This window comes from Malus domestica, chromosome 12 (genome assembly GCF_042453785.1).
Source record: "Malus domestica chromosome 12, GDT2T_hap1".
Lineage (NCBI taxonomy): Eukaryota > Viridiplantae > Streptophyta > Magnoliopsida > Rosales > Rosaceae > Malus > Malus domestica.
The window spans coordinates 639,748-663,787 of record NC_091672.1 but is presented as its reverse complement, the minus strand read 5'-3'; the positions used below and the strand labels follow the sequence as shown (position 1 = coordinate 663,787).

Sequence of the window (24,040 nt, the reverse complement as noted above, 5' to 3'; positions counted from 1 at the left end):
AATGAGTCCTTAAGAATGGCGCGGTTTTATTTTTGAAGTGCATGAGTGATCAGTTGTTGTAAGCATAAAGCCGAGCCAAGTTGTAGATTACTTCTAAATTCCTCATTGAAAATTGAGTGAAACAAACGATAACTTAGCTGTAAGGTAGAAACTGCATAACAATTGGATAATCATCGGCTTGTGAGGTGGTGCCTGTCGAGCTGCTTGAGTCTTAGGGCTTTAATGTAGCGGGATGTCACACATGGTACTCTGTTGATCTTGTACGAACCTTCCCAAATAGGATCCATCTTTTTGGAGCCTTCTCTATGGGCAATGATGAAGGCTTTTCTTAGGATTAGATCACTAGGCTAGAACTACCGGATCTTGACCCTTTTGTTGTAGTCAGAGATGAGCTGTTGTTGGTAGGCTGCGATGCGGATGATGGCCTGCTCGCACTTCTCCTATGCCAAATCTAAGCTTGTAGCCATCTCCTTCCTGTTCTGCTCAATGTTTGGCAGTACTTGGCACAATGACATTGGGATGAATGATTTCTTCTTAACCAAATGCCAAAGAGAAATGAGTCTCATAGGTGGCTTGTCGTTTGGCCGTGTAATATGCCCATAGACATCCGGGGAGTTCATCTGGCCACTTTCCCTTCTTGTCGGAGAAGGATTTCTTGAGGCAATCGAGAATCGTCTTGTTGGATGTTTCGGCATGCCATTGCCTCGAGGATATCTAGGCGTGGACATGTGCTGCTTGATGTCATACTTTTGGAAGAACTTCGCCAAATCTTTGCCCACGAACTGAGGGCTGTTTTAAGTGATGATGGATTAAGGGATGCCAAATCGGTAATGTTCCTCCATATGAAGGGCTTTATGTCCGCCTGAGTCGTGGTTGTCATGGGCTCTGCTTTTACCTATCTGGTGAAGTAATCAGTTGCCACGATCATCATGCCTCTGCCCCCAGTAGCAGGCGACATTGACCATACCAAGTTGATTGCCCACTGCATAAATAACCAAAGACTCGTCTGCGGGTGTAGCTCGTTGGCAAGCGGTACTGGTACTTTTGTACTAACTCCTTAGTGTCTTGATGCATGGTAGGCTAGTAGTAGCCTACGCTTAGAGCTTTCTATGCTAAGGATCGACCTCCGGAGTGATTTCCACAAATGCATTCGTGGATTAAGCTTATAACCTTTAGGTCGTCGAGATGCGCTAGGCAGTGAAAATGTGGTTCAATGTAGGATCTTCAAACAAGAATGTCGTTCCACATGTAGTAGCATGCTGCCTTTATTTGGAGCTTTCTAGACTCTAATCTTTTCATGATGAATGTGCCATTGACCAGATAGTCAATAATGGAATCTTGCCAGTTTGGAGTTGTACTAACCTGTGACACCTCGGCTGCTGGCTTCGCCTCTATGCTTGGCTTGTCTAGATACTCCGCCGGAATAAAGCTTTCGAGTTGATGGTCTAGGGTGGAGCCTAGGTCGGCTAGTGCGTCTGCATGAGCGTTGTCTGCCTGCGAAACTTGAGTGAGGGTGTAAGTCTGAAACGCCTCAAGTAGTCTAGCTAGTGATTAGCTGGGAATCATAATGAATTGCTAGCTTTTTCATCATCAAGTCTTTTGCCATTCGAATGCCTGCTAGTAGGGCCTCGTACTCTACTTCGTTGTTGGATGCTTTGAAGCATAGAGTGATCACTTGCTCGGGCATCGAACCATTTAGAAGGACCAAGCCTGCTCCCTAACCTTTGTAGTTGGATTCACCATCAACATGCAAATGCCATAATTCTCCATCGTGTGGAGTAGGCATGGTTAGGGGGTGCTCGGCTACCTCCGGGGAGTCATTGAGCCACTATGTTGCATCGCCTAGGCTAGGGGTGAATATGCAACAAGGAGCCATGGAGTCATCGTTGGGTTACTCTATTGCATCATGAAAGCGCGGTAGGGAGCTGTGGAGCTAAAGCCATGTTACATGCAGTACGAGATACTCAATTGCCGGTATTGGGCCACTCTAGAGTTAAATTATAGAGCAAGGGTCGGCTGGGGCTATGTGATGAGTAGCGAGATGTGGTGCTCAGCTGCCGGTACATGTTGCTCCTTATGTAGAATCTTTTGGGGCAACGAGGACAAAACTTGCTTCCAAGTGTGTCCTTTTAGTGTTCGTCTGCCCTTGGCGCGCCTTTTGAGCTGAGTTGTTACGTTCGTCAGAAAATTTTGCATCCTCCAATGTTTATGCCTTTATCATCGCATGTCTGAATTGGGCAGAATAATGTTTCATGAGGATGATTGCATACGTTTGAAGGAATAACTTGAGCTTCCAAGTTGCAAAAACTATCGCCAAAGTTAGCTTTTGAATTTCTAATAGCATCAAGGAGAACTTTTGAACTGTGAAATACAGGTAGTCGGGCCCCAGCTCTTCTTGTATGATGGTAAAGCTTATTACTGCTTTAGATACCGTCAAACATGCGAATAGGTCAACCATTGCTTCTGGTTTGGATAGTATGGAGGTGATGTCATATTTTTTTTCAAGTTCTTGCATCTGGATCGACAAGCCTCGTCCTAAAATGCATGCTTCTCTGTCAGAGCGAAAGAATCTACCAGAGTTGGATCTTTTTTCATGAATTTTCACGATCAATTTTCTGAACAGCAGATGGTCTGTTGGAAGTCTTTTTTGGAAGGCTACTCTAGCTATCGAGTTGTTGCATCCGACTATCTTTGCCTTTTCTACTTTGAACCTTTTCACATACTTTGGGTTATTCTTGATGTTGAAAAGTGGTTGAACTTTTTCTTGATCGAGCGATATGATGAATATTCTTTAGTGAAAACCAAAGAAAGTTAGTTGAAACTCCGGATGGATTGTGGCGGCAGGGTGTAGAACCAAATTTGCGTATCGCCTTGGAGAGTGGTAGCGAATATCTTGCACATGAGATCGTCGTTGTTTCAATAGAGGATCATTGCGCTTTGGTAGTGCTTCAAGTGTCTTTCCAGGCCTCCATCTCTTTTGAATGATGTGAAATGTGGCATGCTAAACTCGTGTAGAGGCTCTGCCTGCTCGATCTCGTCCGTGAAGGGTAACCTGCTTATGTTGGTCATGTCCCGTTGTGGGGCCTCGTCGGTGACCTTGTTATGTTGGAAATCATGCAATTGCTTGGTCAATAGTCTCTATACTTCTTCTTGAATTTGCCTTTGTTGGGGTAACGGAGCTCTCAGCTGCCTCCAGTCGTGATCTGCTGGTAGAGGCTGCCCTTCTATATGTTCGACTCATCTATACCGCGGCTGCGGTGCATGTGGTATGTTCTTAGCGGGCGAGCGAGTTCTTCGCACGCTGCTGGTTAAACTTGAGCCGAATTGAGTGACTGTTTCTCTCTATCCGTCGTGCTGTCTACTCCGATGTGAGGTGGATGATGCTTTTCGTGGGCCTAACCATAAATGAACACTTCGGCTGGAAGGTTGCTCATGTTGATTATTGGAGTGTAACCCCAACCGTGAGTGTATGCTCATTTGTGGGCCTAACCGAGATTGCATGCTCCTCCGCACACTAAGACGAAAGTATACATTATCTTGGGGGCCCAGTCGAGAGCATACACCTCTGGAACGCGAGGTTCGTGATTGGTCGAGTGGCTGCTTACCGGGACGCTGCTAGAGAGGTTCTTCGTCTGCCCTTGTCCTAATTTGAGACACCTCGTCTGGGGCACGTTGCATCTCGATATGCTGCAAGAGCTAATTCACCAAGGTCATATGTTGTGCTAAGGCGCTCGTCAACTCTATGACTTGTCGGGACAAGTGTTGTTCTCCATTTGGGTTGGAATAGCTTGGAAGGAATGTGTCTCATTGAGTAATGGAAGTGTGGTAAAATCCAGGCACGAGATTTGAGTTGGGAAATGTCAAATTCACAGAGAAATGGGGTAAAAATACCCCCGGTTCAATTGTCAGTCTAGAAATCTAAAGTTGGGATGGTTGAATCAGTCTTGGACCGATTTGGATCACTTAGAAGACCAGGGAGCGAGTCAAGTCACCAGAGCGATTCGGGCCGCTAGCGTGGGTTAGGCCATGTGCGTGGACTACTCCACGTGTGGTGCACGTGGACGTTGGGCCTGGGTTTGGCTCAGAAGTGCACTGGGTTCACGCTAGCCTTGGGCCCGCGAGCGCTGGGCTTGAACAGCTTAGGCTGTGCGTTGGGTGGAGGCGTGCAAGGCTTGGGCCTGCACTACTAGGGTAGCAACTTGGGCTAGGTTTGCTTGGGCCTCAACTTCTTGGGTTACCACGGGAGTTAGCTGGATTGCATGTGGCACATGTTGAGCCTAGGCTCGGGTCGGCAGGTCCTGGGTGCGGCTTGGTGGATCCTGGGCTCGGCTCGGCAAGTCTTGGGAGCGGCTTGGTGGATCTTGGGTTCGGCTTGATAGATCCTAGACTCGGCTCGGTAGATTCTTAGCTTGGGCCCATGAAGCTTGGAAAGGCGAGGGGCGCTGGGTTGGCGTGCCTTGGGCCTTTGGCCGTGCATTGTACTTTGAATTGGGTTGCTAGGGCAGCGACCAAGGTATTAAATATCGGTAATATCAGAAATATCGGTAGTCCGAAAACACGGAAATATCGGGATAATATCGATATCGATAAAAATTATATGGAAACCACGGAAATTGTAAGAAAAACTTGGAAATTTTTATTGAAACTTTGCAGGATGTTTATTTAGTCAATTATCTATTAGTTTATCACAAAAAAATGGAAGGAAATGCATTGCATGATGGATTTAACATTATCAAGTTGATTATATAGCGAGCTGTCAAACATTGTGAGTGTAGAAAATATGTAGTAATTAATGAAAGAAGTTTAAACACACCATAATCATTTATATATAATGAATTAGTACAATATTTTACACTTTATACATTGCATGGTAAGATACATGAGTGACTTAGTACCACATAGAGTTCCTATGAGGTTCAAATTTTTCACTATCTTCATCATCTCTATGTGTAGAGTGAGTGTATTGTGAAGAGTAGTTATCAAATGATAAATCCCCAAAATTAATGAATAATTTTTCACTATCTTCACTAATATTAATGAATAATAACCAGTTTGATAATAAAATAATAAATAACATTAAACGTATTAAAATTATCCTAGGGAATAATTATACAACATTACTTAATTACTTCAAAATATTAACATATTATTTGGTTCTTAGATCACATGCACGGGTCCACACAAATTTTTTTGTATAATTAACCTCCTTATATATGTACATTATCTATATATCCAACATAGTGTTTGTATTATATATTATTACAAATTGTTAAGAATTAATAAAGTGTTCTAGACAAACTTCTTTCTTTTTTAGTGTTTTAAAACCTTTTTCTTTTTTTCTTTTTTCTTTTTTGAGAAAAGTGTTTTAAAACTTTTTAAAATTGTTTCTTCTTTCCTTTTCTTTTCCTTGCCGTTTCTTTTATATTCTTTGAAAATGGAGACTAAAAGGATTGATTATGGATCCTTTTCGTGGGAGGTATGTAGAAATTGTTTAATCAAAATGGATAATCAGGAGCAAACGAGCTCGAACAAAGCCATAAAGCAAAGTTAGTAAATGTTTTGCCCCTCTTTTAGTGTTGGAAAGTTCATTTACGATAGTGTGAGGATGTGAAAATTAAAGAATCTCATGCATGGGTCCACACAAATTTTTTTGTTGTTGTATAAATTACAATAATATAAATGTAAGTTTGTAAACTTACCTTAAATGTAACAAATCTGGAACTTTCGATGTCGTACGTAGCAGCAGCAAAACCTCGACGATCCTCTGCAGCTTGCCGTCTGTGAATAAATGAGAGAGAAAAGGTTCTGGAAAGGCTCTGAAAGGGCTAAGGGAAGAAGAAGAAACGGAAATGTGTAATAGAGGTTTTTCAATTTTCGAAGGGTCAAAAAATGTGTGATGATCTGATACTCCACCTCTAAGACGCACACGGTTTTGAACTTTTGGCAGTGTTTTTTTTACACACACACATGGGTTTGACAGTGAGAAACCACTCCACCATACATTTTTGTCTTGTCACTGTTTTTTTCACACACAGATATATCTTTTTGTCTTGTCAAGATTTTTTTCACACACCCTTTGTCCAAACATCAGAACTAGGGTTACCAATTCTCACTCATGCATGCTGACACGTGGCATGGGTAACTGGAGAATCATGCATGTATATTCACATTTCACATGTGATTTGAAGGTGTAAGGCTACATGCCTGTATGGCAGTATGGGCATATGACGGTTTGGTTCAGTTTCAATGGGTTTTCTTTGGATTTATTTGCAAAATTATTGGCACACACTCACACAAACCTAACATCTCACAGTCACAGGCACATTATTTTCACATCTTTTCACCTCTGGGTGCAAAATTATTTTCACCTCTTTTCACCTCTGCAACACTCTGCAACACACACACACACACGCACATGCAACACGCATACCCAGAGCCTTTCTGGATCCTTCTCTCTCTCCCTCGGTCTCTCCGTCTCCTTCACACGCACACGCAACAAGCAGAACATAGAGCCTTTCTGGATCTTTCTCTACCTCGGTCTCTCCGTCTCCGTCTCTCCCTCGGTCTCTCCGTCTCCTTCTCTCCCTCGGTCCGGTCTCTCCGTAGTCCGTCCATTATGCTGGGTCACCTCACCTCAGTCTCTCTCGAATCTCGATCTCGATCTGGATCCTTCCCTCAGTCTCTCCATCCTTCTTCTTCTCCCTTAGTCTCTCGAACTCGATCCTTCTCCGGTTCTCCCCCCATCTCTTCTCAGCAACTCCGCCGAGCACCATCACCACCTCCCCCCCATCTCTTCTCTGCAACTCCGCCGAGTTGCTTAGGGTCTTTTTACGATCTCTCTACACCCTGGGGGACGTGATTTTGCTGTTGTTCAGCTCGTACCCACCACCTGTGGTTTCCTCCTCCCTTTCTCACCTCCTGGCGGTGGCGGCGACGACGAATATTCACGATAATATCGCTAATATCGTGATATTAGCGATATTATCGCGATATTTTAAAGATATTTTAATTTTACTCAAAAAAATATCAGCCGGTCAAAAAAACGATATTATCGGTGAAATATCGCCGATAATATCGATTTTTAAGACATTGACAGCGACTTGAGCTGCCTTTGGCACCTGGGCTTGGGCCCTCCAAAGATGGCCATGGTGGTTGCTGCCGTGGTGGCTGCTACGGTGAGACCCCATGGTGGTGGTGCCGCTACACTTGTTACTGCGTTGAGCCTCGTGGATTGTCGTGGTCCCAATTCTTTAACGTTAGAATTTTCATTCGTCGTGGTTTCTAAATCTCTTGCCATCGTACTTTTCTTTTACATTTTATCAAAGAATTTTTACAAATAAAAACATACGAAAAATCTACGAATGGACAAAAAATTAAAAACCTTGAATGTGAGAGTCTTCTACGAGCGTGTAAATCAAGACTCTCAATGAAAGCACCAATTTGTGGATGCAAAATTATGCCTTCTTCTTCTTGGACGAAAATGCACCTGCAAAACAATTAACACATTAGGTCAAGGCCAAGAGCCTCACGCGCCCATGATGAATGGGGGGGCTTTGGCTGAAGAACCTCCGATGCCAAAGTTAGAATTTGAGGGAAAAGTGTTTAGAGAATTTGGAAAATTTTGCAAGAGATTTGGAATTAGGTTTTTGGGAGAAATGAGAGATATTTATAGGGGTGTGGCCGGCCCCCTTGGGAGAGATGGGAACTGGCCACATTTGGTGGTTTTTGGGTGTAATTGCAAGATATTATGTCAAAATATTATCTTGCAATCAATTAGGAAATTAATTAGAAAATTAATTAATTTAGGTAATTAATCCTATTTTGAATAAATATTTTGGAGGTTACCTTGTGGGGAGGATTTGATGAGGATAGATGAAATAGGTTTTGAATAAATACCTATTTTGATCACTTTTGACCTTGATTGAGTTGCGATTGTCTGCTACTCGCACGTGGAAGTTCCGATGCGCCTCGAGGGTAATTTGGTCTTTTTAACTCAAGAATCCACATGTCGGCTCCATATTTTTCTCCATTATTTTTTGCTCCACAACAACATTTGGTTGACATGACTAGTTAACTAAACACGCTTCTACCACAATGTGGGGAAGTAATTTCTTTTCAGATAAATAAAATTCACCAGATCATAAAGAAATGTTCATGTTATTCGTTTTGTGTCAAACAAAAGCTAACGAATTACATATTATATTCAAGAATGTCTTCTTCTTTTTTTATAGCAAACGATAGATTTGTTACATTAGGTATCAAATTAGGAAACAGACGGGATTCGAACCCACGTCGTGGTGCAAAGACAACATTCCTTTCCACCATTGTGGTAGAGTGCCACTTGCTTCATGAATATGTCTTTGGAATGTAAATTTTTCAATGAAAGAAATATTGTTTTTCCTTGAAAAAAAAGGGTCATTCGGTCCTTAATTATTAGAATGAAACCTTATTTGTTTTAATAGTTTGCAAAATTTCTATCATCATTTAATGGATTTAACTCCTGCATTTATGCATTCAATATCCCACATATTAGTAACAAAATATGAATAAGGAGAGAGTGATATTAGTAACAAAATATGAATGGGACATCGTTTGATATAATTTTGAGGTGTGCATAATCTCAACTTATCGTGTCTCTATTTATAATCCTTACCTAGTAAGTTTTACAACTTAAATAGGACACTATCACAAGTGGCCCTCTACCACAGTGATGAAGATGAGTGTTTTTCCTTGCACAATGGCGCATGGGTTCAAACCATGTCGGCTTTCTAATCTAACAAATTTATCGTTTGACCAAAAAATAAATAAACAGGACTCTATCGAAAAGATAAGATAAGGTAGAATCCTATAAAATTTTCCCAGCATTTACACAAGCATATTCCTAACCTAATTAAGACTGCAACAAATATGAAATTATACATGAATTAAAGAGGAAGAACACTTCTCAAAAAAAAAAAAAAAAAAACAAAAACAAACAAACAAAAAGTGAACAACAAATACCGTAACAACGCATGTTATAGGGAACAAATTTATATGGAACCTAAAAGAAATGGTTCCTTTTCTCTGTCTAAAAGATAAGATAAGGTAGAATCCTATAAGAATTTCCTAACATTTACACAATTATATTCTTAACCTAATTAAGACTGCAACAAATATGAAATTATACATGAATTAAAGAGGAAGAACACTTCTCAAAAAAAAAAAAAAAAACGAAAAATAAGAGAACAATAAATACTGTAACAACGCATGTTATAAGGACAAATTTATATGGAACCTAAAAGGAATGGTTCATTTTCCTTTCTCCAACTGAAAATCGACCACATAGCAATTTATTTTTTATGCCCACCGACCAGTGGCTCCAACTGTAGTAACGAAATAAACTGCAAGAACAAAATTATTAAAGGAGTGAACACAAAAATGGGAGCAAACTCAAAGACTTCTATTATTGCAATTGAGCCATTTTTAAATGTTTCTGTATAAAGTTATAGAGCAGGCCTTAGGATTTGTGGATTCCATAAACCTTACAAATAAGTTGGACTGGATTTAAAGTTTATTAATTTGGACTCGAATAAAAAGACTTCAGTTTCTTAATATTCATCCAAGGCTTCTCAAACACAATGATCTCATAGTTGATGGGGCCGCTATTGACCAAAGAAGAATCGACAACCGCAATGATAAGCTTGTAATTGACTCCCGACACTATTTGATACTGTCCTTGAACCAACTTCTGCAACACCAGTTTTTGGTTATGAATCTTGTTGTATTTGGAGAGAGCGAATTCCGTGATTTCCCTCAAATGTGGGTCGCTCAAGTTGCGAATGGGGAAATACCCACCCCTTAGAGGAGGAGAAGGAGGAGGGTACTTGGGAGGGTAATTGTGCTCTTCTCCTCCTTCTACTCCTTCATATGTGGTGGCAGTAGCCGAAACATACAACAAGGCGGTCAGGACTAGGAGGCAATTAGGGTGATACATGCCCATCGTTAGTTTCGTGTTTGTTTGAAGAGAGAGAGAGAGAGAGAGAGAGAGAGAGAGAGAAACAGATGACACATTAACTTAGAATGCAAACTAATTTTATAGTGAATGAAAATTGAGTTGGAGAAAAAAAAGAGTGTTTTTGTTATAAGAAAAACGTAAGGAAAAGAAACACTACACCATAATTAAGAGGGTGAGCAAAAACTGACCTCAAAATGAAAATTCATATCAATTAATAATGAGACAAAAATTACTTTCTTAAAACCAAGTTCTCTAATTAATTGCCTTGTTGATTATATTCAATATTGATCTCGCTAATTGGGAAACGTATATAGTGATTTTTATTTCTTTCAATTATGTCAAAAGAAAATTGTTATTGACACTCCAAAAATCTCATTCTTACTATAATTACCTTGTATTAGCCTACCAAAAATACTCTCTCATAGTTGGCCTACCAAAAAAAAATTCCCATACGTACATTATATTTTTTATTTGATGTAAATTTATTTTTTCTTTCAAAATTACTGTTTTTTTTTTTCTAATGAAAGTAATTTAATTTAAATATCAACTATTTATTATAAATTAAATACAAAACAATTAAAATATATATATATATATATATATATAAATCTTTGCATGCCGATATATATATATATATATATCTTTGCATGCCGAAATGACTTCGTCGCACTAAACTAAATGAAAGGAAACAATTCGTCGCGCAAACTTCTTAACACCAAATTACTTACAAGTTTTAAATTACAAAAAAATGAAAAATTGTCCTTGCGCTAATGTTTGCACAACAAAATATTTCGTCGTGCAAATACCTATCCAAGGAAATGCTTTTGTAGGCATTACTTCAGGGCGACGACAGATTTCATGGTTCTAAAGAATGCGTGATGAAATGACCTTCGTGGTTTTGAAAGATGCGATACGAAGTATTCGCCTCTCAAAACTTAGTGCGACGAATTTTCTTTTGTGGTGTTCAATATTGCGCCACGAATTCCTTTATCTCTTAAAACTTAGTGCAACGAATTGCCCTTCATAATGTTAAATATTATGCTACGAAGGTTCTTCGTCCCATAAACCTTAGTGAGACAAATGTTAATTTCGTCATGCAAATCCTAACTTCACGAGCTTTACGCGATGACACTTTGGCGACGAAGGTTTTGTCGTCCAATTTTTTGGCCGACACAAATCTTCTTTAAGCTACGGTCCTTGTTTCGTCGCTATAACTATTAAACATAGTAGTGTCAACATCCTTAATAACAAGTAATTGATTTGTATTGTAACCTATTTTATTGAAGAGAGAGAGGGTGCATGAGAGAAAGAAAGGAGGGTTGTGGAATTTCTATGATGCATGTTTCCCATCACTTGTGCCTTTATCTATAGTAAATAATGATACTTTTTTTTTTATTAATCTTTTTTATTTTTTAATGTCAGGCAGATTAACACGCAGCGCTCAGTCATTGTCCACGTGGGTGCCACCTCACAAGTTAACGAAGGTTTTCATGGAAACCTAACGAATGTATGAAACTGTCCCACAATTCTCACTTTTGGTATGACATTGAGGTGAAAAAAATTGATATATAAAAGTTTGAAAACCATGACACTTCAGGGTATAAACTGAGAATTACCCTAAATAATATAAGATTTTTTGCCTTGCAAATAATAATAATATAGTAATTACTTGTTTAAAATCAGGTTCTCTAATTAATTGTCTTGTTCATGAGTGTATTCGATGCCGATCTCATAATTAGGCAATTTATCTAGTGACTTTTATTTCTTTCAAAGATTTCATGAACAAGAAATCAATCTAGGATATATTTTTGTGTTTTGGAATCGTGGTGGTGAGTAGATGATACAATTAGGCCCATTAACATCGTCATTCTTGTCCCAACGTTTGATTTGAGATTTTTGTTCTCACATGATCTCTGTATAACACGAAGTTTAATAATTTTATTGATATGTGTAATCTTGCAGGTCCCGATGGCAAATGCTTGATTTTTACTTATTGATTTTCGATGGTGATGCTTTATTGTGATATTTTTAAATCTAGTTTGTATGGAACCTTTTGGAGTCGAGTTTTTCATCATATGAATTTATATTGCATTTTTTAATGAATGAAATATTAAAGTCTTCTTTTTCAAAAAATAAAAAATGAAATCTATCTGGAATTTATTCATAGCAAGTAATTGATAATGAGACGTTGAAATTATTACCTCACATTGTAGCTTGAAGTGAGGTCAGGAGTAAGTGAAGTTTAACCTTACTAGAGAAGTGATTTTCATTAGGGAGCTAGGTCTGATTAGATGTGATTTTGATACAAGCATATGAACCGCATCCCTTTTCTGTACACGTGGTTGAACTCCCAGCACCAGGAGGTTGCTAAAGTCTTGAAGAGGAGTCTTGATGAAGGTCATATTCAATAAAATTAAACAAAATTCTAAGTGACCAAATTATTTAACATGGTGTTATATTCTGGTGGAGAGGCCTTGAACGTCACTCCAACCAAAACCAGTTCGCGTTTGTGAATTATTTCTCGATCATAATTGAAGGTGGCCTATAAACATCACGTCATGAATTTTGTAATGAAGCACAGGTCATCACATTTTCTGACGAAGTGGGTCATGACTCAGTAATCTCATTTGTTGGAATGTGTATGGTGTTCCATAAGTCTCCCTCATGGCCTATTAAAATATCTACCAATCAAGTTGTTGCATATGAGAAATCTGATAGGGGCAAGCACTTAGCTGCTTCCATTTAGATCAAGTATTTCCAGCAGCAATTGAGTATAGAGAAAGAAAGATTAGTTTGTCAAAAATTAAGATTTAACTTAACAAAACCATCCAGATGCAGGCTGTTATATGCTAGTTGGTTATAAATGTGTATCTTACGCCTAAATTTGAATTCTACTTCCCATAATTTTGAATAATTTAAAGAATCCCATAGTAAAAAAAACTTGGAAAATAATGGTAATAGTTAACAATTGCATATATATATATATATATTAAAGTTGGGTAGCAGCTAACAGATTCAACTATTTTTGGCTTGCTAGAAACCTTGCTCAGTCTAGAATCGAGAATCTTTTATATTGTTTTATACGTAATCTTGGCAGTTGTTGCTCACTTTTCTTGTAGTGCAAGGAGGTTCAAGGTAGCGGAAGAGAAATGAGAAAAGTGAATTATTATAGATCTTCGACGGATACAAATAATATGTGGCCAATTGGCCAAACTAATACAAAATAGGAAATCTACTATACAAACAAAGGATTCAGAATCTGTACAAGCATCCCATGCAATGCACATTTATTGACCTTATACGCTTGAAAGAAAAATATATCTCTTCTACGAGTACAGTGCAAAAGCAAACTCAGGCAGTACTGTAAATTAACTTCCATTTCATCGAGTGGGAGGCGGCTGTTCATAGACCATTATAGTAACCACCATATGTGACATGAGCTCTAGGGAGGGATACTCTAACTGCTGAAAATGCTTCATTCAATTTGGTTGCATCTTGAACAGCATGCTTAATCCTCTGAATCGATCCAAAAATTAACAAAAGTGGGATTAGAATATTGGTTCGGCTCTAGTACAATTGACAATCCCAAAATGGGGCAAATAAACCTACAACAATGCACTTTGATGCCACATGAAAAAAATTATTGTGTGAGACTGTAACATCATGTGGCATGCATGCATGCATGAAAACGAAATGTTATACATGACAATTGTTAAACGGTCACTAATAATACGCATCCAGCTAGATAGTTCAATAATTTATAATCATTCGTTGTCTTGTTTATATTAATTACATAACTCATGTTCAATGGCTAGCAACCTAGACATGTTATCGCGTATTCGAAAACTAGTCATATTTGATAAAAACAATTGTAATAAGTATTTTGGATGAGTACTAATTTTTAAAATAAGTTTGCAAAGAATGGGGAAAAATAAGAAAAATAATGAAGAAATTAAAACAGCACTTATGTAATTAATTGGACTAATTAAGTAGATGGGAGCTAGAAGATTAATTAAATTTGCTGACCTTGTTGTCGTCAGTGTAGATCTGGAAGCGATTCTGGTTGTGCTGATACTGTTTGTTCCTCTGATGGGCACCGAAAAAGATAATACAAACGGTAGCAGCAGCAAAACCAAAAGAGCAAATTGCTCCGATTCCTGTAAAACTCAGCTTCCAGATGTTGTTGTTGTTGTTGTTGCTATTTATCTCTTCTGATGACTCCAACAAGCTGTTTTTGTCAACAACTTCCTTCCTTAGAGAGGTGATTTCTTGACCTAAATTGTCATCAAACTGAAACTTATCAGTTTGTTGATGCATAGGTGATCTGCAGGTGGGAGACTTTGGGGAGTCCAATATTTTCATGTCGGCAAATTCATTTTCCCAAGTTTTCTTGAAGTAAACTTGGGAGAGTTGTGCGTCTTGATCCACTTGGGAGACTTTGATGACTTGTTTTTCTTCTTCTTGTTCTTCTTGTGAGAGTGATGGGGCCTTGTCAAGGCTTGGAGGTAGTTCCAGCTGAATTGGAACGGGAACAAGACTTGAATTAATCCAAGCTGGCGACACCGGTGGCGGTGTTGTTGGCGGTAGTCGTCGTGGTGGTGTCTCGTGAATGACTTTTGACCTAGAACTGGGTGATGGGATTATGAAGTAGTTCATGTTGAAAACACTTTTTGAATTATCAGAAGAAGAATAGCGTTTGCTCGAGAAAATCCTCTTCTCTTCACTGTCTTCATGGAAATCAAGAAACGCATCATCTGGTAGGTACTCCCACTCATCAAGATCCATCTTTCCAAACCAAAAAATGAAATATTATGGGATCAATGAATTCAGATGATCAAAGGAGGAGAGGAGAAGGGTACTAGTAGTAATGTTGAATGATAATTGAATCAACGAAGGTGGCTTTCATGGAGCTTTCTGGGGAAGTTCTCTCTGGACATGGGCATGGAGTGTGGCTTGTTGCTCTTGGAGTGAAATATTGATCCACCATAAGCAAGCAAGATGCTTGAGACGGTTTGAATGAGTGCTTATCCGTTCTTCTAATAGTGGCGAAGGGAAGGATGCATGGTGGTCGAAAAAGGGACCCACCAAAGAGAGAATTGCTTTGCCTTACCAGATGGGTTTGGTTTATATTTCTTTTCATTTGTTAATGGCTTTTATTTAAATGGAAAGTTTGATTACTAATGTGTAACTTTGGTTAGAGGTTAACTAATGTTCGCGCTCACAAGTAGCTCTCAAGGTTCTTTCTTTTCATCTCCGTGTGAAAAAGTTGTATAGGGACGGATGGATGGATAGACAGAGTGAAGAAAGTGAAGTTTTCAAATGAAAAGGAGATTCTTTTGTTTGTCTCATTCGCACTCCACGGACGAAACCTTAGCTTTTTTTTAGTATTAAGACAGGTTATTTTACGTGTGAAATCAAACAGCCACGCGTATTACACTTCATTTGTTGTGTTATTTACGTATTAAGTTTGAAAACTTATCACATGTAAAGAAACGTGTTAAGAATAATTTTCATATTGATGCGATAAATGACTTTGTATGTACTTATTATCAGTAAGCTAAGCGACTCTATATTATCAATCGATTTCACTGGAAAATCTTAACTTTTTTTAAAGTGTGTAGTTAAATCAAAATTTAAAAAGATTTTGAAAGACCTTTTAGAGTGTGTTGCTTGTTCGAGTTTGCCTTGGATGAAAGGAAAAGGTTAATAAAATAAAACAAGGAGACAAAGGGAGGACGTACAACCGTCCATGGGCTGGAATCTTTATTACTGGTTTATTTTCTTAGGAAAACTAATGAAAAATATTAGAAAATTTTGAATTTTAACGATAATGATAAAATAAAGGATAAAATGAATAGTGCCATAATTGATTTTTTAGTGTAAAAAATATGATTTTTCGTTAAAGTGAACAGTACCGTGAGCTTTTAGTTAAAACTCCCTATTTTCTTTCTTTTCCTTACTGTATTCTCTTTTTTTCTTTTTTTTGAACAAAGGCTTACTTTATTTATAACACAATAGATTACATGAGAGAAGACCCAAATACAAGAAACACAGACAAAAAAATGGACCTACATAGTAACCCAACAACCCAAAACATAGTTTTGAGGCCTGAACAGGAAAAACACCAAAGTAAACCCTAGCAGCTTCCTACCTCCGTCGTCAACCTGCTTACCAAACGAACAACCCTTGCAACCATCGGAAAGGAACAGAACTACAGTCCCAAAGCTGGATGAAAACAGAGTAATAACAGGACCCCAAAACAGAGCCCCAAACTCCTCCATAGCACACCACAACAATAGCTGCCACAAATCAAAGGAAGCTAGCGGGACAAAACCCACTAGCAACAATGCCAACAAAGGCAAACCAAAGGAAAGAGGTGGTGTGAACACCCGAGCAAAAGCTCTACTCACCTTCCGGGAGAAGCGCAAAAAATCGCGTTGAAAAAGAGTGGGAGCCAAGCCGGGCTGTATTCTCTATTTAAACAAAACCCTGGATCAATGCAAACGACCGAGTTTTACCTAGTTCCACTTTGTTCAGAATCTTTCTTGTTCCTGGCTAGGTGTGGTGGATTAATTTGACGGCAGTTCTCATTAGGGGGTTCGACTCCAGTTACAGCGCTGCAATATTAGTGAACTACCATGGTCAGTCGAACCTGGTGGTAGCCAAAGTCTGGGAATTCTCGAGCTGTTAACAGCTGCGAACCTAATGTCGCGGCGGAGATGGTAGATGGCGAAGCAGAGTTGCTTGTGTAAGCAATTTGCTCGACATGGAACACCATGTTTAACCAAGTCGTGGATTCCAGTAGGCAAATTAATAATGCATCAAAAGCTGCAGAGCTCCTTACTCAACAAGCACTCAATCTGCACAGCTATTATCTCAAACATGATATTACATACGTAACTGTTAAGATTTCGATGATTAGCGAAAGCAAGATTATGGTCTTGAACGATGAATCGAGCGAGAGATTAATATACTTACATTCCACTTGTATAACCTAATACACTTTCCCGTCAGATGACGAGTAATTTACAAAATGAAAGCTATTCTCAAATTTACATAGCTTGTTTGCTTTCACCGAAAAAAACTCAACCCAAAGGAAGACAGAGGGCAGCTCCAGTTATCATCACTACCAGTAAAAATATTTGAGAAAGACAGAGATAACTACCTGCCCCAGGAGCATCACAGCAGCTAATGATGGATGATACACATTAGTTGGAGATTTATACACTCAGTTTGTCGACGATCGAGCAGATGAAGATTTGCCCAAGGAGACAGAAGTTAGGGAAGAAGCCCAAACCCTGGCGTTCTTTGCTCCCTTGTGGAAGTTCCTCGTCTTGCATAATCTCAGCTTGGTCCAAATCCTCCTAACATCAACCATGTGGAGGATACGCCCCATAATTTGACTCGTCTCCCCAAATATTCCCAAGTTAAAATGAGGAACGTATAGGACCCAGAAAGCTTGGAGGCGAGTCAATAACTTCGGGAACATATACAGAAGCACCCTCAAACAGAGAAACAATGTAGCAAAAGCTAAAAAGGGTTCCCTCCTTGATATCTCCCTTAGTGACATGTCACTCATTGACTGGATTATAGATTTTTCACGTATATTTAAGCTAACAGTATGATCACCATCAAAATATTGAACTGGTTCAAGTCCTGAAAGAAACGGGACAGCGAGGACATATATGGTAAGAAATAGTGCAATAAATAGATGAAAAGGAACAGAATATGATAGGTAGGCCATCTACCCCGCATGCATAAATATTCTTCAATTTAGGAGAATTTTACCTGTGGTTTTCTGGTAAAACTGTGCAAGCAAGGAGAGATTTTTTGGACCATGATAACGCACCATTGATGTCTGATTGACTAGTAAAATCGAAGGGAAGCTATGTATTCCATATCTTGAGAACACACTGCAATACAACGCATCAAAGGCATGACAACGTAGCTGTGTTTTCAAAGAACGGATAATAATACAACTTTCTTCCATCCCATAAATATCTTACAGTAAACATCTCTCCAAGGCCATGGATATTATACATCCCAAAAGGCAGGTATAGTAATAACTGTAAGAAAATGAAAAAATTGCCTTCCATGGCCATGGAATATGCAGTTTTAACTAGAACAATACACCAACAACAAATCTGTACAACATTGACATTTAGATTACGTATGGAAAACATTATAATTGCACAGATTTCCTTTTTAACAAGAAACAAACAAAATACTCAATAAATTTACATAGCTACACACATAATTTCTTTTCCTGAAATCAATGTTTGGCCTACAGCATCAATACTTTAGTTTACCACAGATACAAAAGCAAAAGAAGGAATCTTACACAGGATTCAACATGACAGGGGCTTTTGCTCATGGAGCTATAATGTTATAACTCCAATACGAAAACCTCGGTCAGTTTCCTCCCCTTTCGGAGAGTTTTCATTGCCGCCATACATAACAGACATTAGAAATTACAATCCAGAACAGAATGAGGATAATGTATTGGGCTATAGATAAAGGACAAAGTACACCAAGTTTAGCTTACCTCGGCAGGGCTGAAGATTCCTCAATGGCCAAATGCTCTACTTGAGGGAACATGAAGCTGAGCTTTTCAAATGTGGGATACATTGTGCGTGAAAGTGGGCACCAGGAAGCATAAAATAGCACTGCAGAATAATCAGTTCTCTGTTGTGATGCCAAAGCTCTGTCTAGGAAGTTTCCATCCACCTGCAAAAAAAAATAATAATAATAATAAGTAACAACATTCAGAAGTCTCCATTTTTTCAGAGAACAACAGTGTCATGCTAGTGTTGTATCCTTTCAAAACAATTCCATACCACCATCGACTGATTTTTATGACTCATAAAATATAGGGAGTTTTAACGAAAAGCCCACGGTACTGTTCTCTTTAACGAAAAACCACATTTTTACACTAAAAAGTCAAACCTGGTACTATTCACTTTACCCTTTATTTTGTCCTTATCATTAAAACTCAAAGTTTTCAAGCCCTTTTTATTAGTTTTTCTTAAAATATATTATGGTCAAAATATGATAAAGATTGAAAAACGGATCGCCGTTACATCGAAAAGCAGGATCATTTACTGTTCAAACGGGTCCCTGTTGTTTTCCACCAAGGCCTCAACCCTAGAGTCTAAACCGTATCCAAACTCTAAATTCAACTTACAGAAGCAGCAAAACTTGTTTACATCCCCTGGACACAAAAAGTAAAACACCAAACAATGAACATGCATGCCAAATTCTTAAGGGATTATGCTTTTCATTCTAATACATAAAACACAGTAAAGATTAATGGCACTTGATATGCATCCTTAGACAACAACAAAATTTCTGATAAACATGGAGATCTCGCTTTGGTGCCTAGAATTTAGTCTCTTCCATATTCAGGCACTACTATGACCATGTGTAGATAACCAGCCCTTATTTCTTCATACCACCACCACAATACTCCATTTTGATCCCCTAAAACCACTTTACGATAGCAGAACCAACACTTTGTATCCCTAACACCTTGTTTCAAGACTATCCAGCAGCAGTTTTCCCTTAAGAGTATCAACCTCTAATCAACTTTTACATATTATATATCATAATCTCTTTCATCGTTCCTAAACTTTCCAACAATAATATAAACAGTAAACAGCCAGTGTTTCACAACCTACTACTTTACAACCTCTCAAAATAAGATGCTAAGACAAAAGGACAACAAAGGCATGTCAAATGTACTAAAACCTTTGTAATAGAATGCAGTACTCAAGTAACTTATGTGCCGCAAAATCATATAGCTACCAAGAGAGATCACTACATGACTTTAAGATGAATTTAATGTTCTAATGCTAACAGTCTCACCAAATTTAGAAGCATTTAAGATCACAAAGATCAGCATATTAAGTTTGATATAGATGGTACAAACATTATATCAGACTAAAGTAACAAAATTTCTTCTTCGCTTTTTCTTTTGGGTGAGCAATAAATTTAAATTTTTAATTTTTTTTAATGAAATATAGAATCTGAAACACAAGTCCCTGAGTTATATGAAACTAGTAGTAGTTTAACATATAATGTGGCTGAGGTTCGGGAGGTATAGAGGGAATGAAACAACTGCTACATTTAATGCTAAATTAGAAAGAAGTTTCAGTGCAAGGTATGCCAAAATCGCTAAAGTCAATGCAGTAGATTACAATACTACATTTTCCAGTCATATTTAAATATGCTTCCATCATACTATGTAAGAACACCATTTTTTTCTCAACATAAGGACGTATGCGTATAATTAAACAATAAACAATATAGAAAAAAAATAACAAGTGCATTTAATTTCAGTGACAACTTAACAATGAGTAAAGAGTTTCTTCCATCATTCAAATCGGATTAAACAAACTATCAATTCTACTACAAAACATCATAGTAGTACACAGTAATAAAGTAGAGAACAAGTGCTTTACTTTCCATATACAACTAAGCAAAAGAGTTCTTCCATTTTTCAAATTGGACAAAAGAAGTGATCCTGTTTACATGTAAACGAGTACAGAACATCATAGAGAATCTTCAGATCACATTTCAACAAAGCTAGTTTTTTTGTTTGTCAAGCTTAAAGAGGCTAGAAAAGATGTCCATGTTTCAGGTTCAATTTCTTGTCAAATTAATTTTCCCAATGACGATTATAAAGACTATATGAGATCAAAGAGTAGTTTCTAACCATGCAGATTTAGTACCCTACCCAAATACAAGCCAATACTTTAACCCTCTTCCCAGATTCAAGGCAATAGTCTTTTTCTAGTGCAACACCCAAATGCTTCTATATGCCTAGCTCCTACTCATCCAATCATAATGCTATGTAGTATCATGGAAGAATGGGGTGAAAGGGGGTATGGTTGAATAGATATACATGCACGACGTTCATATTGTATGTCTGCAAAATTAATAAGAAACTGCAGCAGCTTGCACCATAGCTGCACAGGCAAGAATGATTTACCCAAAACTACCTCACAAGATTCTTCCGAGGCAGCAAAACTTCTATGTATGCACAAAAACTAATAGCTTACTCATACAAAGTTTTACTTCGTAGCACACTCTTCAGTGGATAATGCATTAGTAACACCACACCCGCAGAGTGACTAGCCAGAAATCCTATCAAACAGGTGACCAAGTGCTTTGACGGAATTATATTACCATGAGGTCAATACATAATTGTACATTTCAGTAACAAAGCTATCTTAATTTCCTTCTTTCGCTCATTGATCACAAATACAGCGACTCAACAAATCCAAATTCTTTCAAAATTTCATCTTTTCTGTTTTGTTAATCGTATTTCATCATTCTAATGCACATCACACAACTATCCTTTTGCAATTAAAACCTTGAAAACCGAAATACCCAGCATTCAAAACCACCAAATTTGATTAAAAATTGAAACAATATCCTAAAAGAAATTGAATCCAGACATCACCAACCCATAAAAGTAAGAGATTTTTAATAATCAACAGAGTCAACAACAAAAGAAACAGTAAATTAACAAATAAATGAATAATTAATCAGTTATGTAAGAAATCGGAAGTGTAAAACACACCTTGAGGGGTGGGTGGGGGGAGATCGAGATGGGGCATTGAGATTGAAGGCTGTAACGGAAGAAATCGGACTCGTGAGGGCAGAGAGCAGAAGAAGAAGCTAATCGAAACGAAGTTGCCAAGGCAGCGATATACAACAATATTACAGATTTATCCATAGACGATGAACAACAATAACCAGTCGAATCGACGAATGGGATGAGAAGAAGAAGGAAGAGGAGGACAGGGAAAAGAAGAGAATACACAGGCGAGAAAAGGGAAAAATCGAAAAAATGGAAAAACCAAAATAAGGGTATGAAATTTTACGAGAAACAAAATCTGGGATAGGAAGAATTGCAGCGCAGCAAAAGAAAAGGTTGAGAATTTTTCATCAGAGTTGAAACTTCGCCCAATCTTCCTTCCTCCACTCGGTGGCGGCCTCGTGTGTGAATACAAATGGTGCTCAAATTAAAACCAGACGAAACAGATAATATATTTAAAAAAAAGTTAGAATCAATTAAACTTTTACACTATGTTTGGAAGGAGAGATTTTTCAGTATGACCGTCACACAAGATGTTACACCATATATTTTCGTATAAATAATGGGATATGTGTGTTAAAAATTTAATAACTTAAAAATTAAAATTTTCCACCACTTACATAGAAACACGTGGTGTACCATCCATATTCTCGTTATAACTAAAAATTTATTGTTTGGATGAGAGAACTAAACTTGGAATTTAGGTAAAAATCAAAATTTATAAATTGACATGCATCAATTCTCTTATTTGGCATAAACATAGAAATTTAGAATTTCTGCATAAAAAACTTAGAACTTGGAACTTTCAATTCTCAAGTTTAAATTTCATATAAATATGTATCATTTCCCAATTTTTATGATTGAGAGTTTAAAAATAACAAATTTTGTATTCAATTTTGTTGATGCACAAAACCAGAGGTATTGGAACAACGTAAATCCGACCGTGAATCTGCAAGAAATGTAAATAACACAAGATGTATCGTGGTTCACCCCAAGGTTTGGATTACGTCCACACTGATTATTGTATTTCTCTAAGAAGTGAGGGGAGAGAGATTCAGAGCCTTTGAGGGAGAGAGTGAGGCCTCTAATGGCCTAGGAATTGGTCTCCCCTAATTGTGAGAGTGAGGAGTCCTTTTATAGAATAAGGGCTCCTCACTTATTACATATTTGTCCCTTCCTTTATTACATAATTACATTTAAGTCCCCTGAGTATTTGTACAATATCTAAATACGGAGGCCCTAAATATGGTATAAACAGTAGTCCCCAAAGTCTTCAGTCAAGAGAGTCTTTTGGCTGGAAACTTGAAATTCAGTCGATGTGTGGGCCAAAGTAACTAGATGTTGTCTTGAACTGATACTCGATATAAGGCGGTACTCAATCTGAAATGATGTTCAACTAGAAGTAGCACATGCTGCAAGGCTGCAAGGCTCGTGGCTTATGTTGCCTTGATTGGCTCGGCTTGTGGTGTTGAAGGTGAGGGTGTCACTTTTATAGAATAAGGGTTCGCTCCTCAATACATGAATGATAAGCTAGAGTTGATACTCTCTAATGATGGTTAGGGAGTCCCTTTTATAGAATAAGGGATCGCTCATCAATACATACGTGATGGGCTAGAGTCCCCCAAGTATTTTTCATGAGTGCTCTCTAATGAAAATGAGGGAGTCTTTTTTATAAAATAAGGGCTCGCTCCTCAATATATAAGTGATGAGCTAAAGTCCCCCAAGTATTTTTTATGAGGCCCAATATACGGTACATAATGTAGTCCCCCAAGTCTTCGGTCAATAGAGTCTGTTGGCTGGAGACTTCAAATTGAATCTATGTATGGGCCGAAGTGGCGGTTATTCGGAGGCTGTATTTGCATACCCTGCACTGAAGCTTTGTAGGTGAAGCTTTGCAAGTGAAGCTTTGTAGCTGGAGCTCTGTAAATGAAGCTTTTGAAGCTAGAGCTTTTGTAAATGAAGCTTTTGAAGTTAGAGCTCTGTAAATAAAGTTTTTGAAGCTAGAGCTTTTGTAAATGAAGCTTTTGAAGCTTGCTTGACATGAGTGATGCTCATGAATGTTTATGTTGATTGATATGAGTGATGCTCATGGATGTTGACATGAGTGATGCTCATAAATGTTGACATAAGTGATGCTCATGAATGTTGACATAAGTGATGCTCATGAATGTTTACATATGATTGATATGAGTAATGCTCATGAATGATTATGTATGATTGACATGAGTAATGCTCATGTATAATTTGGGAGTACTGGACGTACTTTTGATCACTTGGTTGGTGGTAATAACGGCAGGTTGCCGAATAATTTTGGAGTACTGGGCGTACTTTTGATCACCTGGTTGGTGGTAATAGCAGCAGATTGCCGAAGAATTGTGGAGTACTGGGCGTACTTTGGATCACCTGGTTGGTGGTAATAGCGGCAGGTTGCCGAATAATTGTGG

At 38.2% G+C, this 24,040-nt stretch overlaps 3 protein-coding genes across 3 annotated transcripts; all 3 read right to left on the bottom strand.

Annotated features, from left to right (window-relative positions):
* Positions 1-9,553: 9,553 nt before the first annotated feature.
* On the bottom strand, positions 9,554-9,979 carry LOC103449417 (cysteine proteinase inhibitor 1-like). Its single transcript, XM_008388732.3, has one exon. It carries the CDS (start codon positions 9,977-9,979, stop codon positions 9,554-9,556), a length of 426 nt encoding a protein of 141 aa, XP_008386954.3.
* A 3,165-nt stretch (positions 9,980-13,144) lies between these two features.
* Positions 13,145-15,148, bottom strand: LOC103414843 (uncharacterized). The gene is made up of 2 exons (XM_008353209.4): positions 14,021-15,148; positions 13,145-13,510 (listed from the first exon to the last, which is right to left on the bottom strand). The coding sequence occupies exons 1-2, from the start codon at positions 14,777-14,779 to the stop codon at positions 13,397-13,399; spliced, it is 873 nt and encodes a 290-aa protein (XP_008351431.1). The 5' UTR covers positions 14,780-15,148; the 3' UTR covers positions 13,145-13,396.
* A 1,764-nt stretch (positions 15,149-16,912) lies between these two features.
* LOC103413445 (5'-adenylylsulfate reductase-like 5) lies at positions 16,913-22,124 on the bottom strand. The gene is made up of 4 exons (XM_008351908.4): positions 21,579-22,124; positions 18,540-18,721; positions 17,783-17,907; positions 16,913-17,650 (listed from the first exon to the last, which is right to left on the bottom strand). The coding sequence occupies exons 1-4, from the start codon at positions 21,732-21,734 to the stop codon at positions 17,223-17,225; spliced, it is 891 nt and encodes a 296-aa protein (XP_008350130.3). The 5' UTR covers positions 21,735-22,124; the 3' UTR covers positions 16,913-17,222.
* Positions 22,125-24,040: the final 1,916 nt, after the last annotated feature.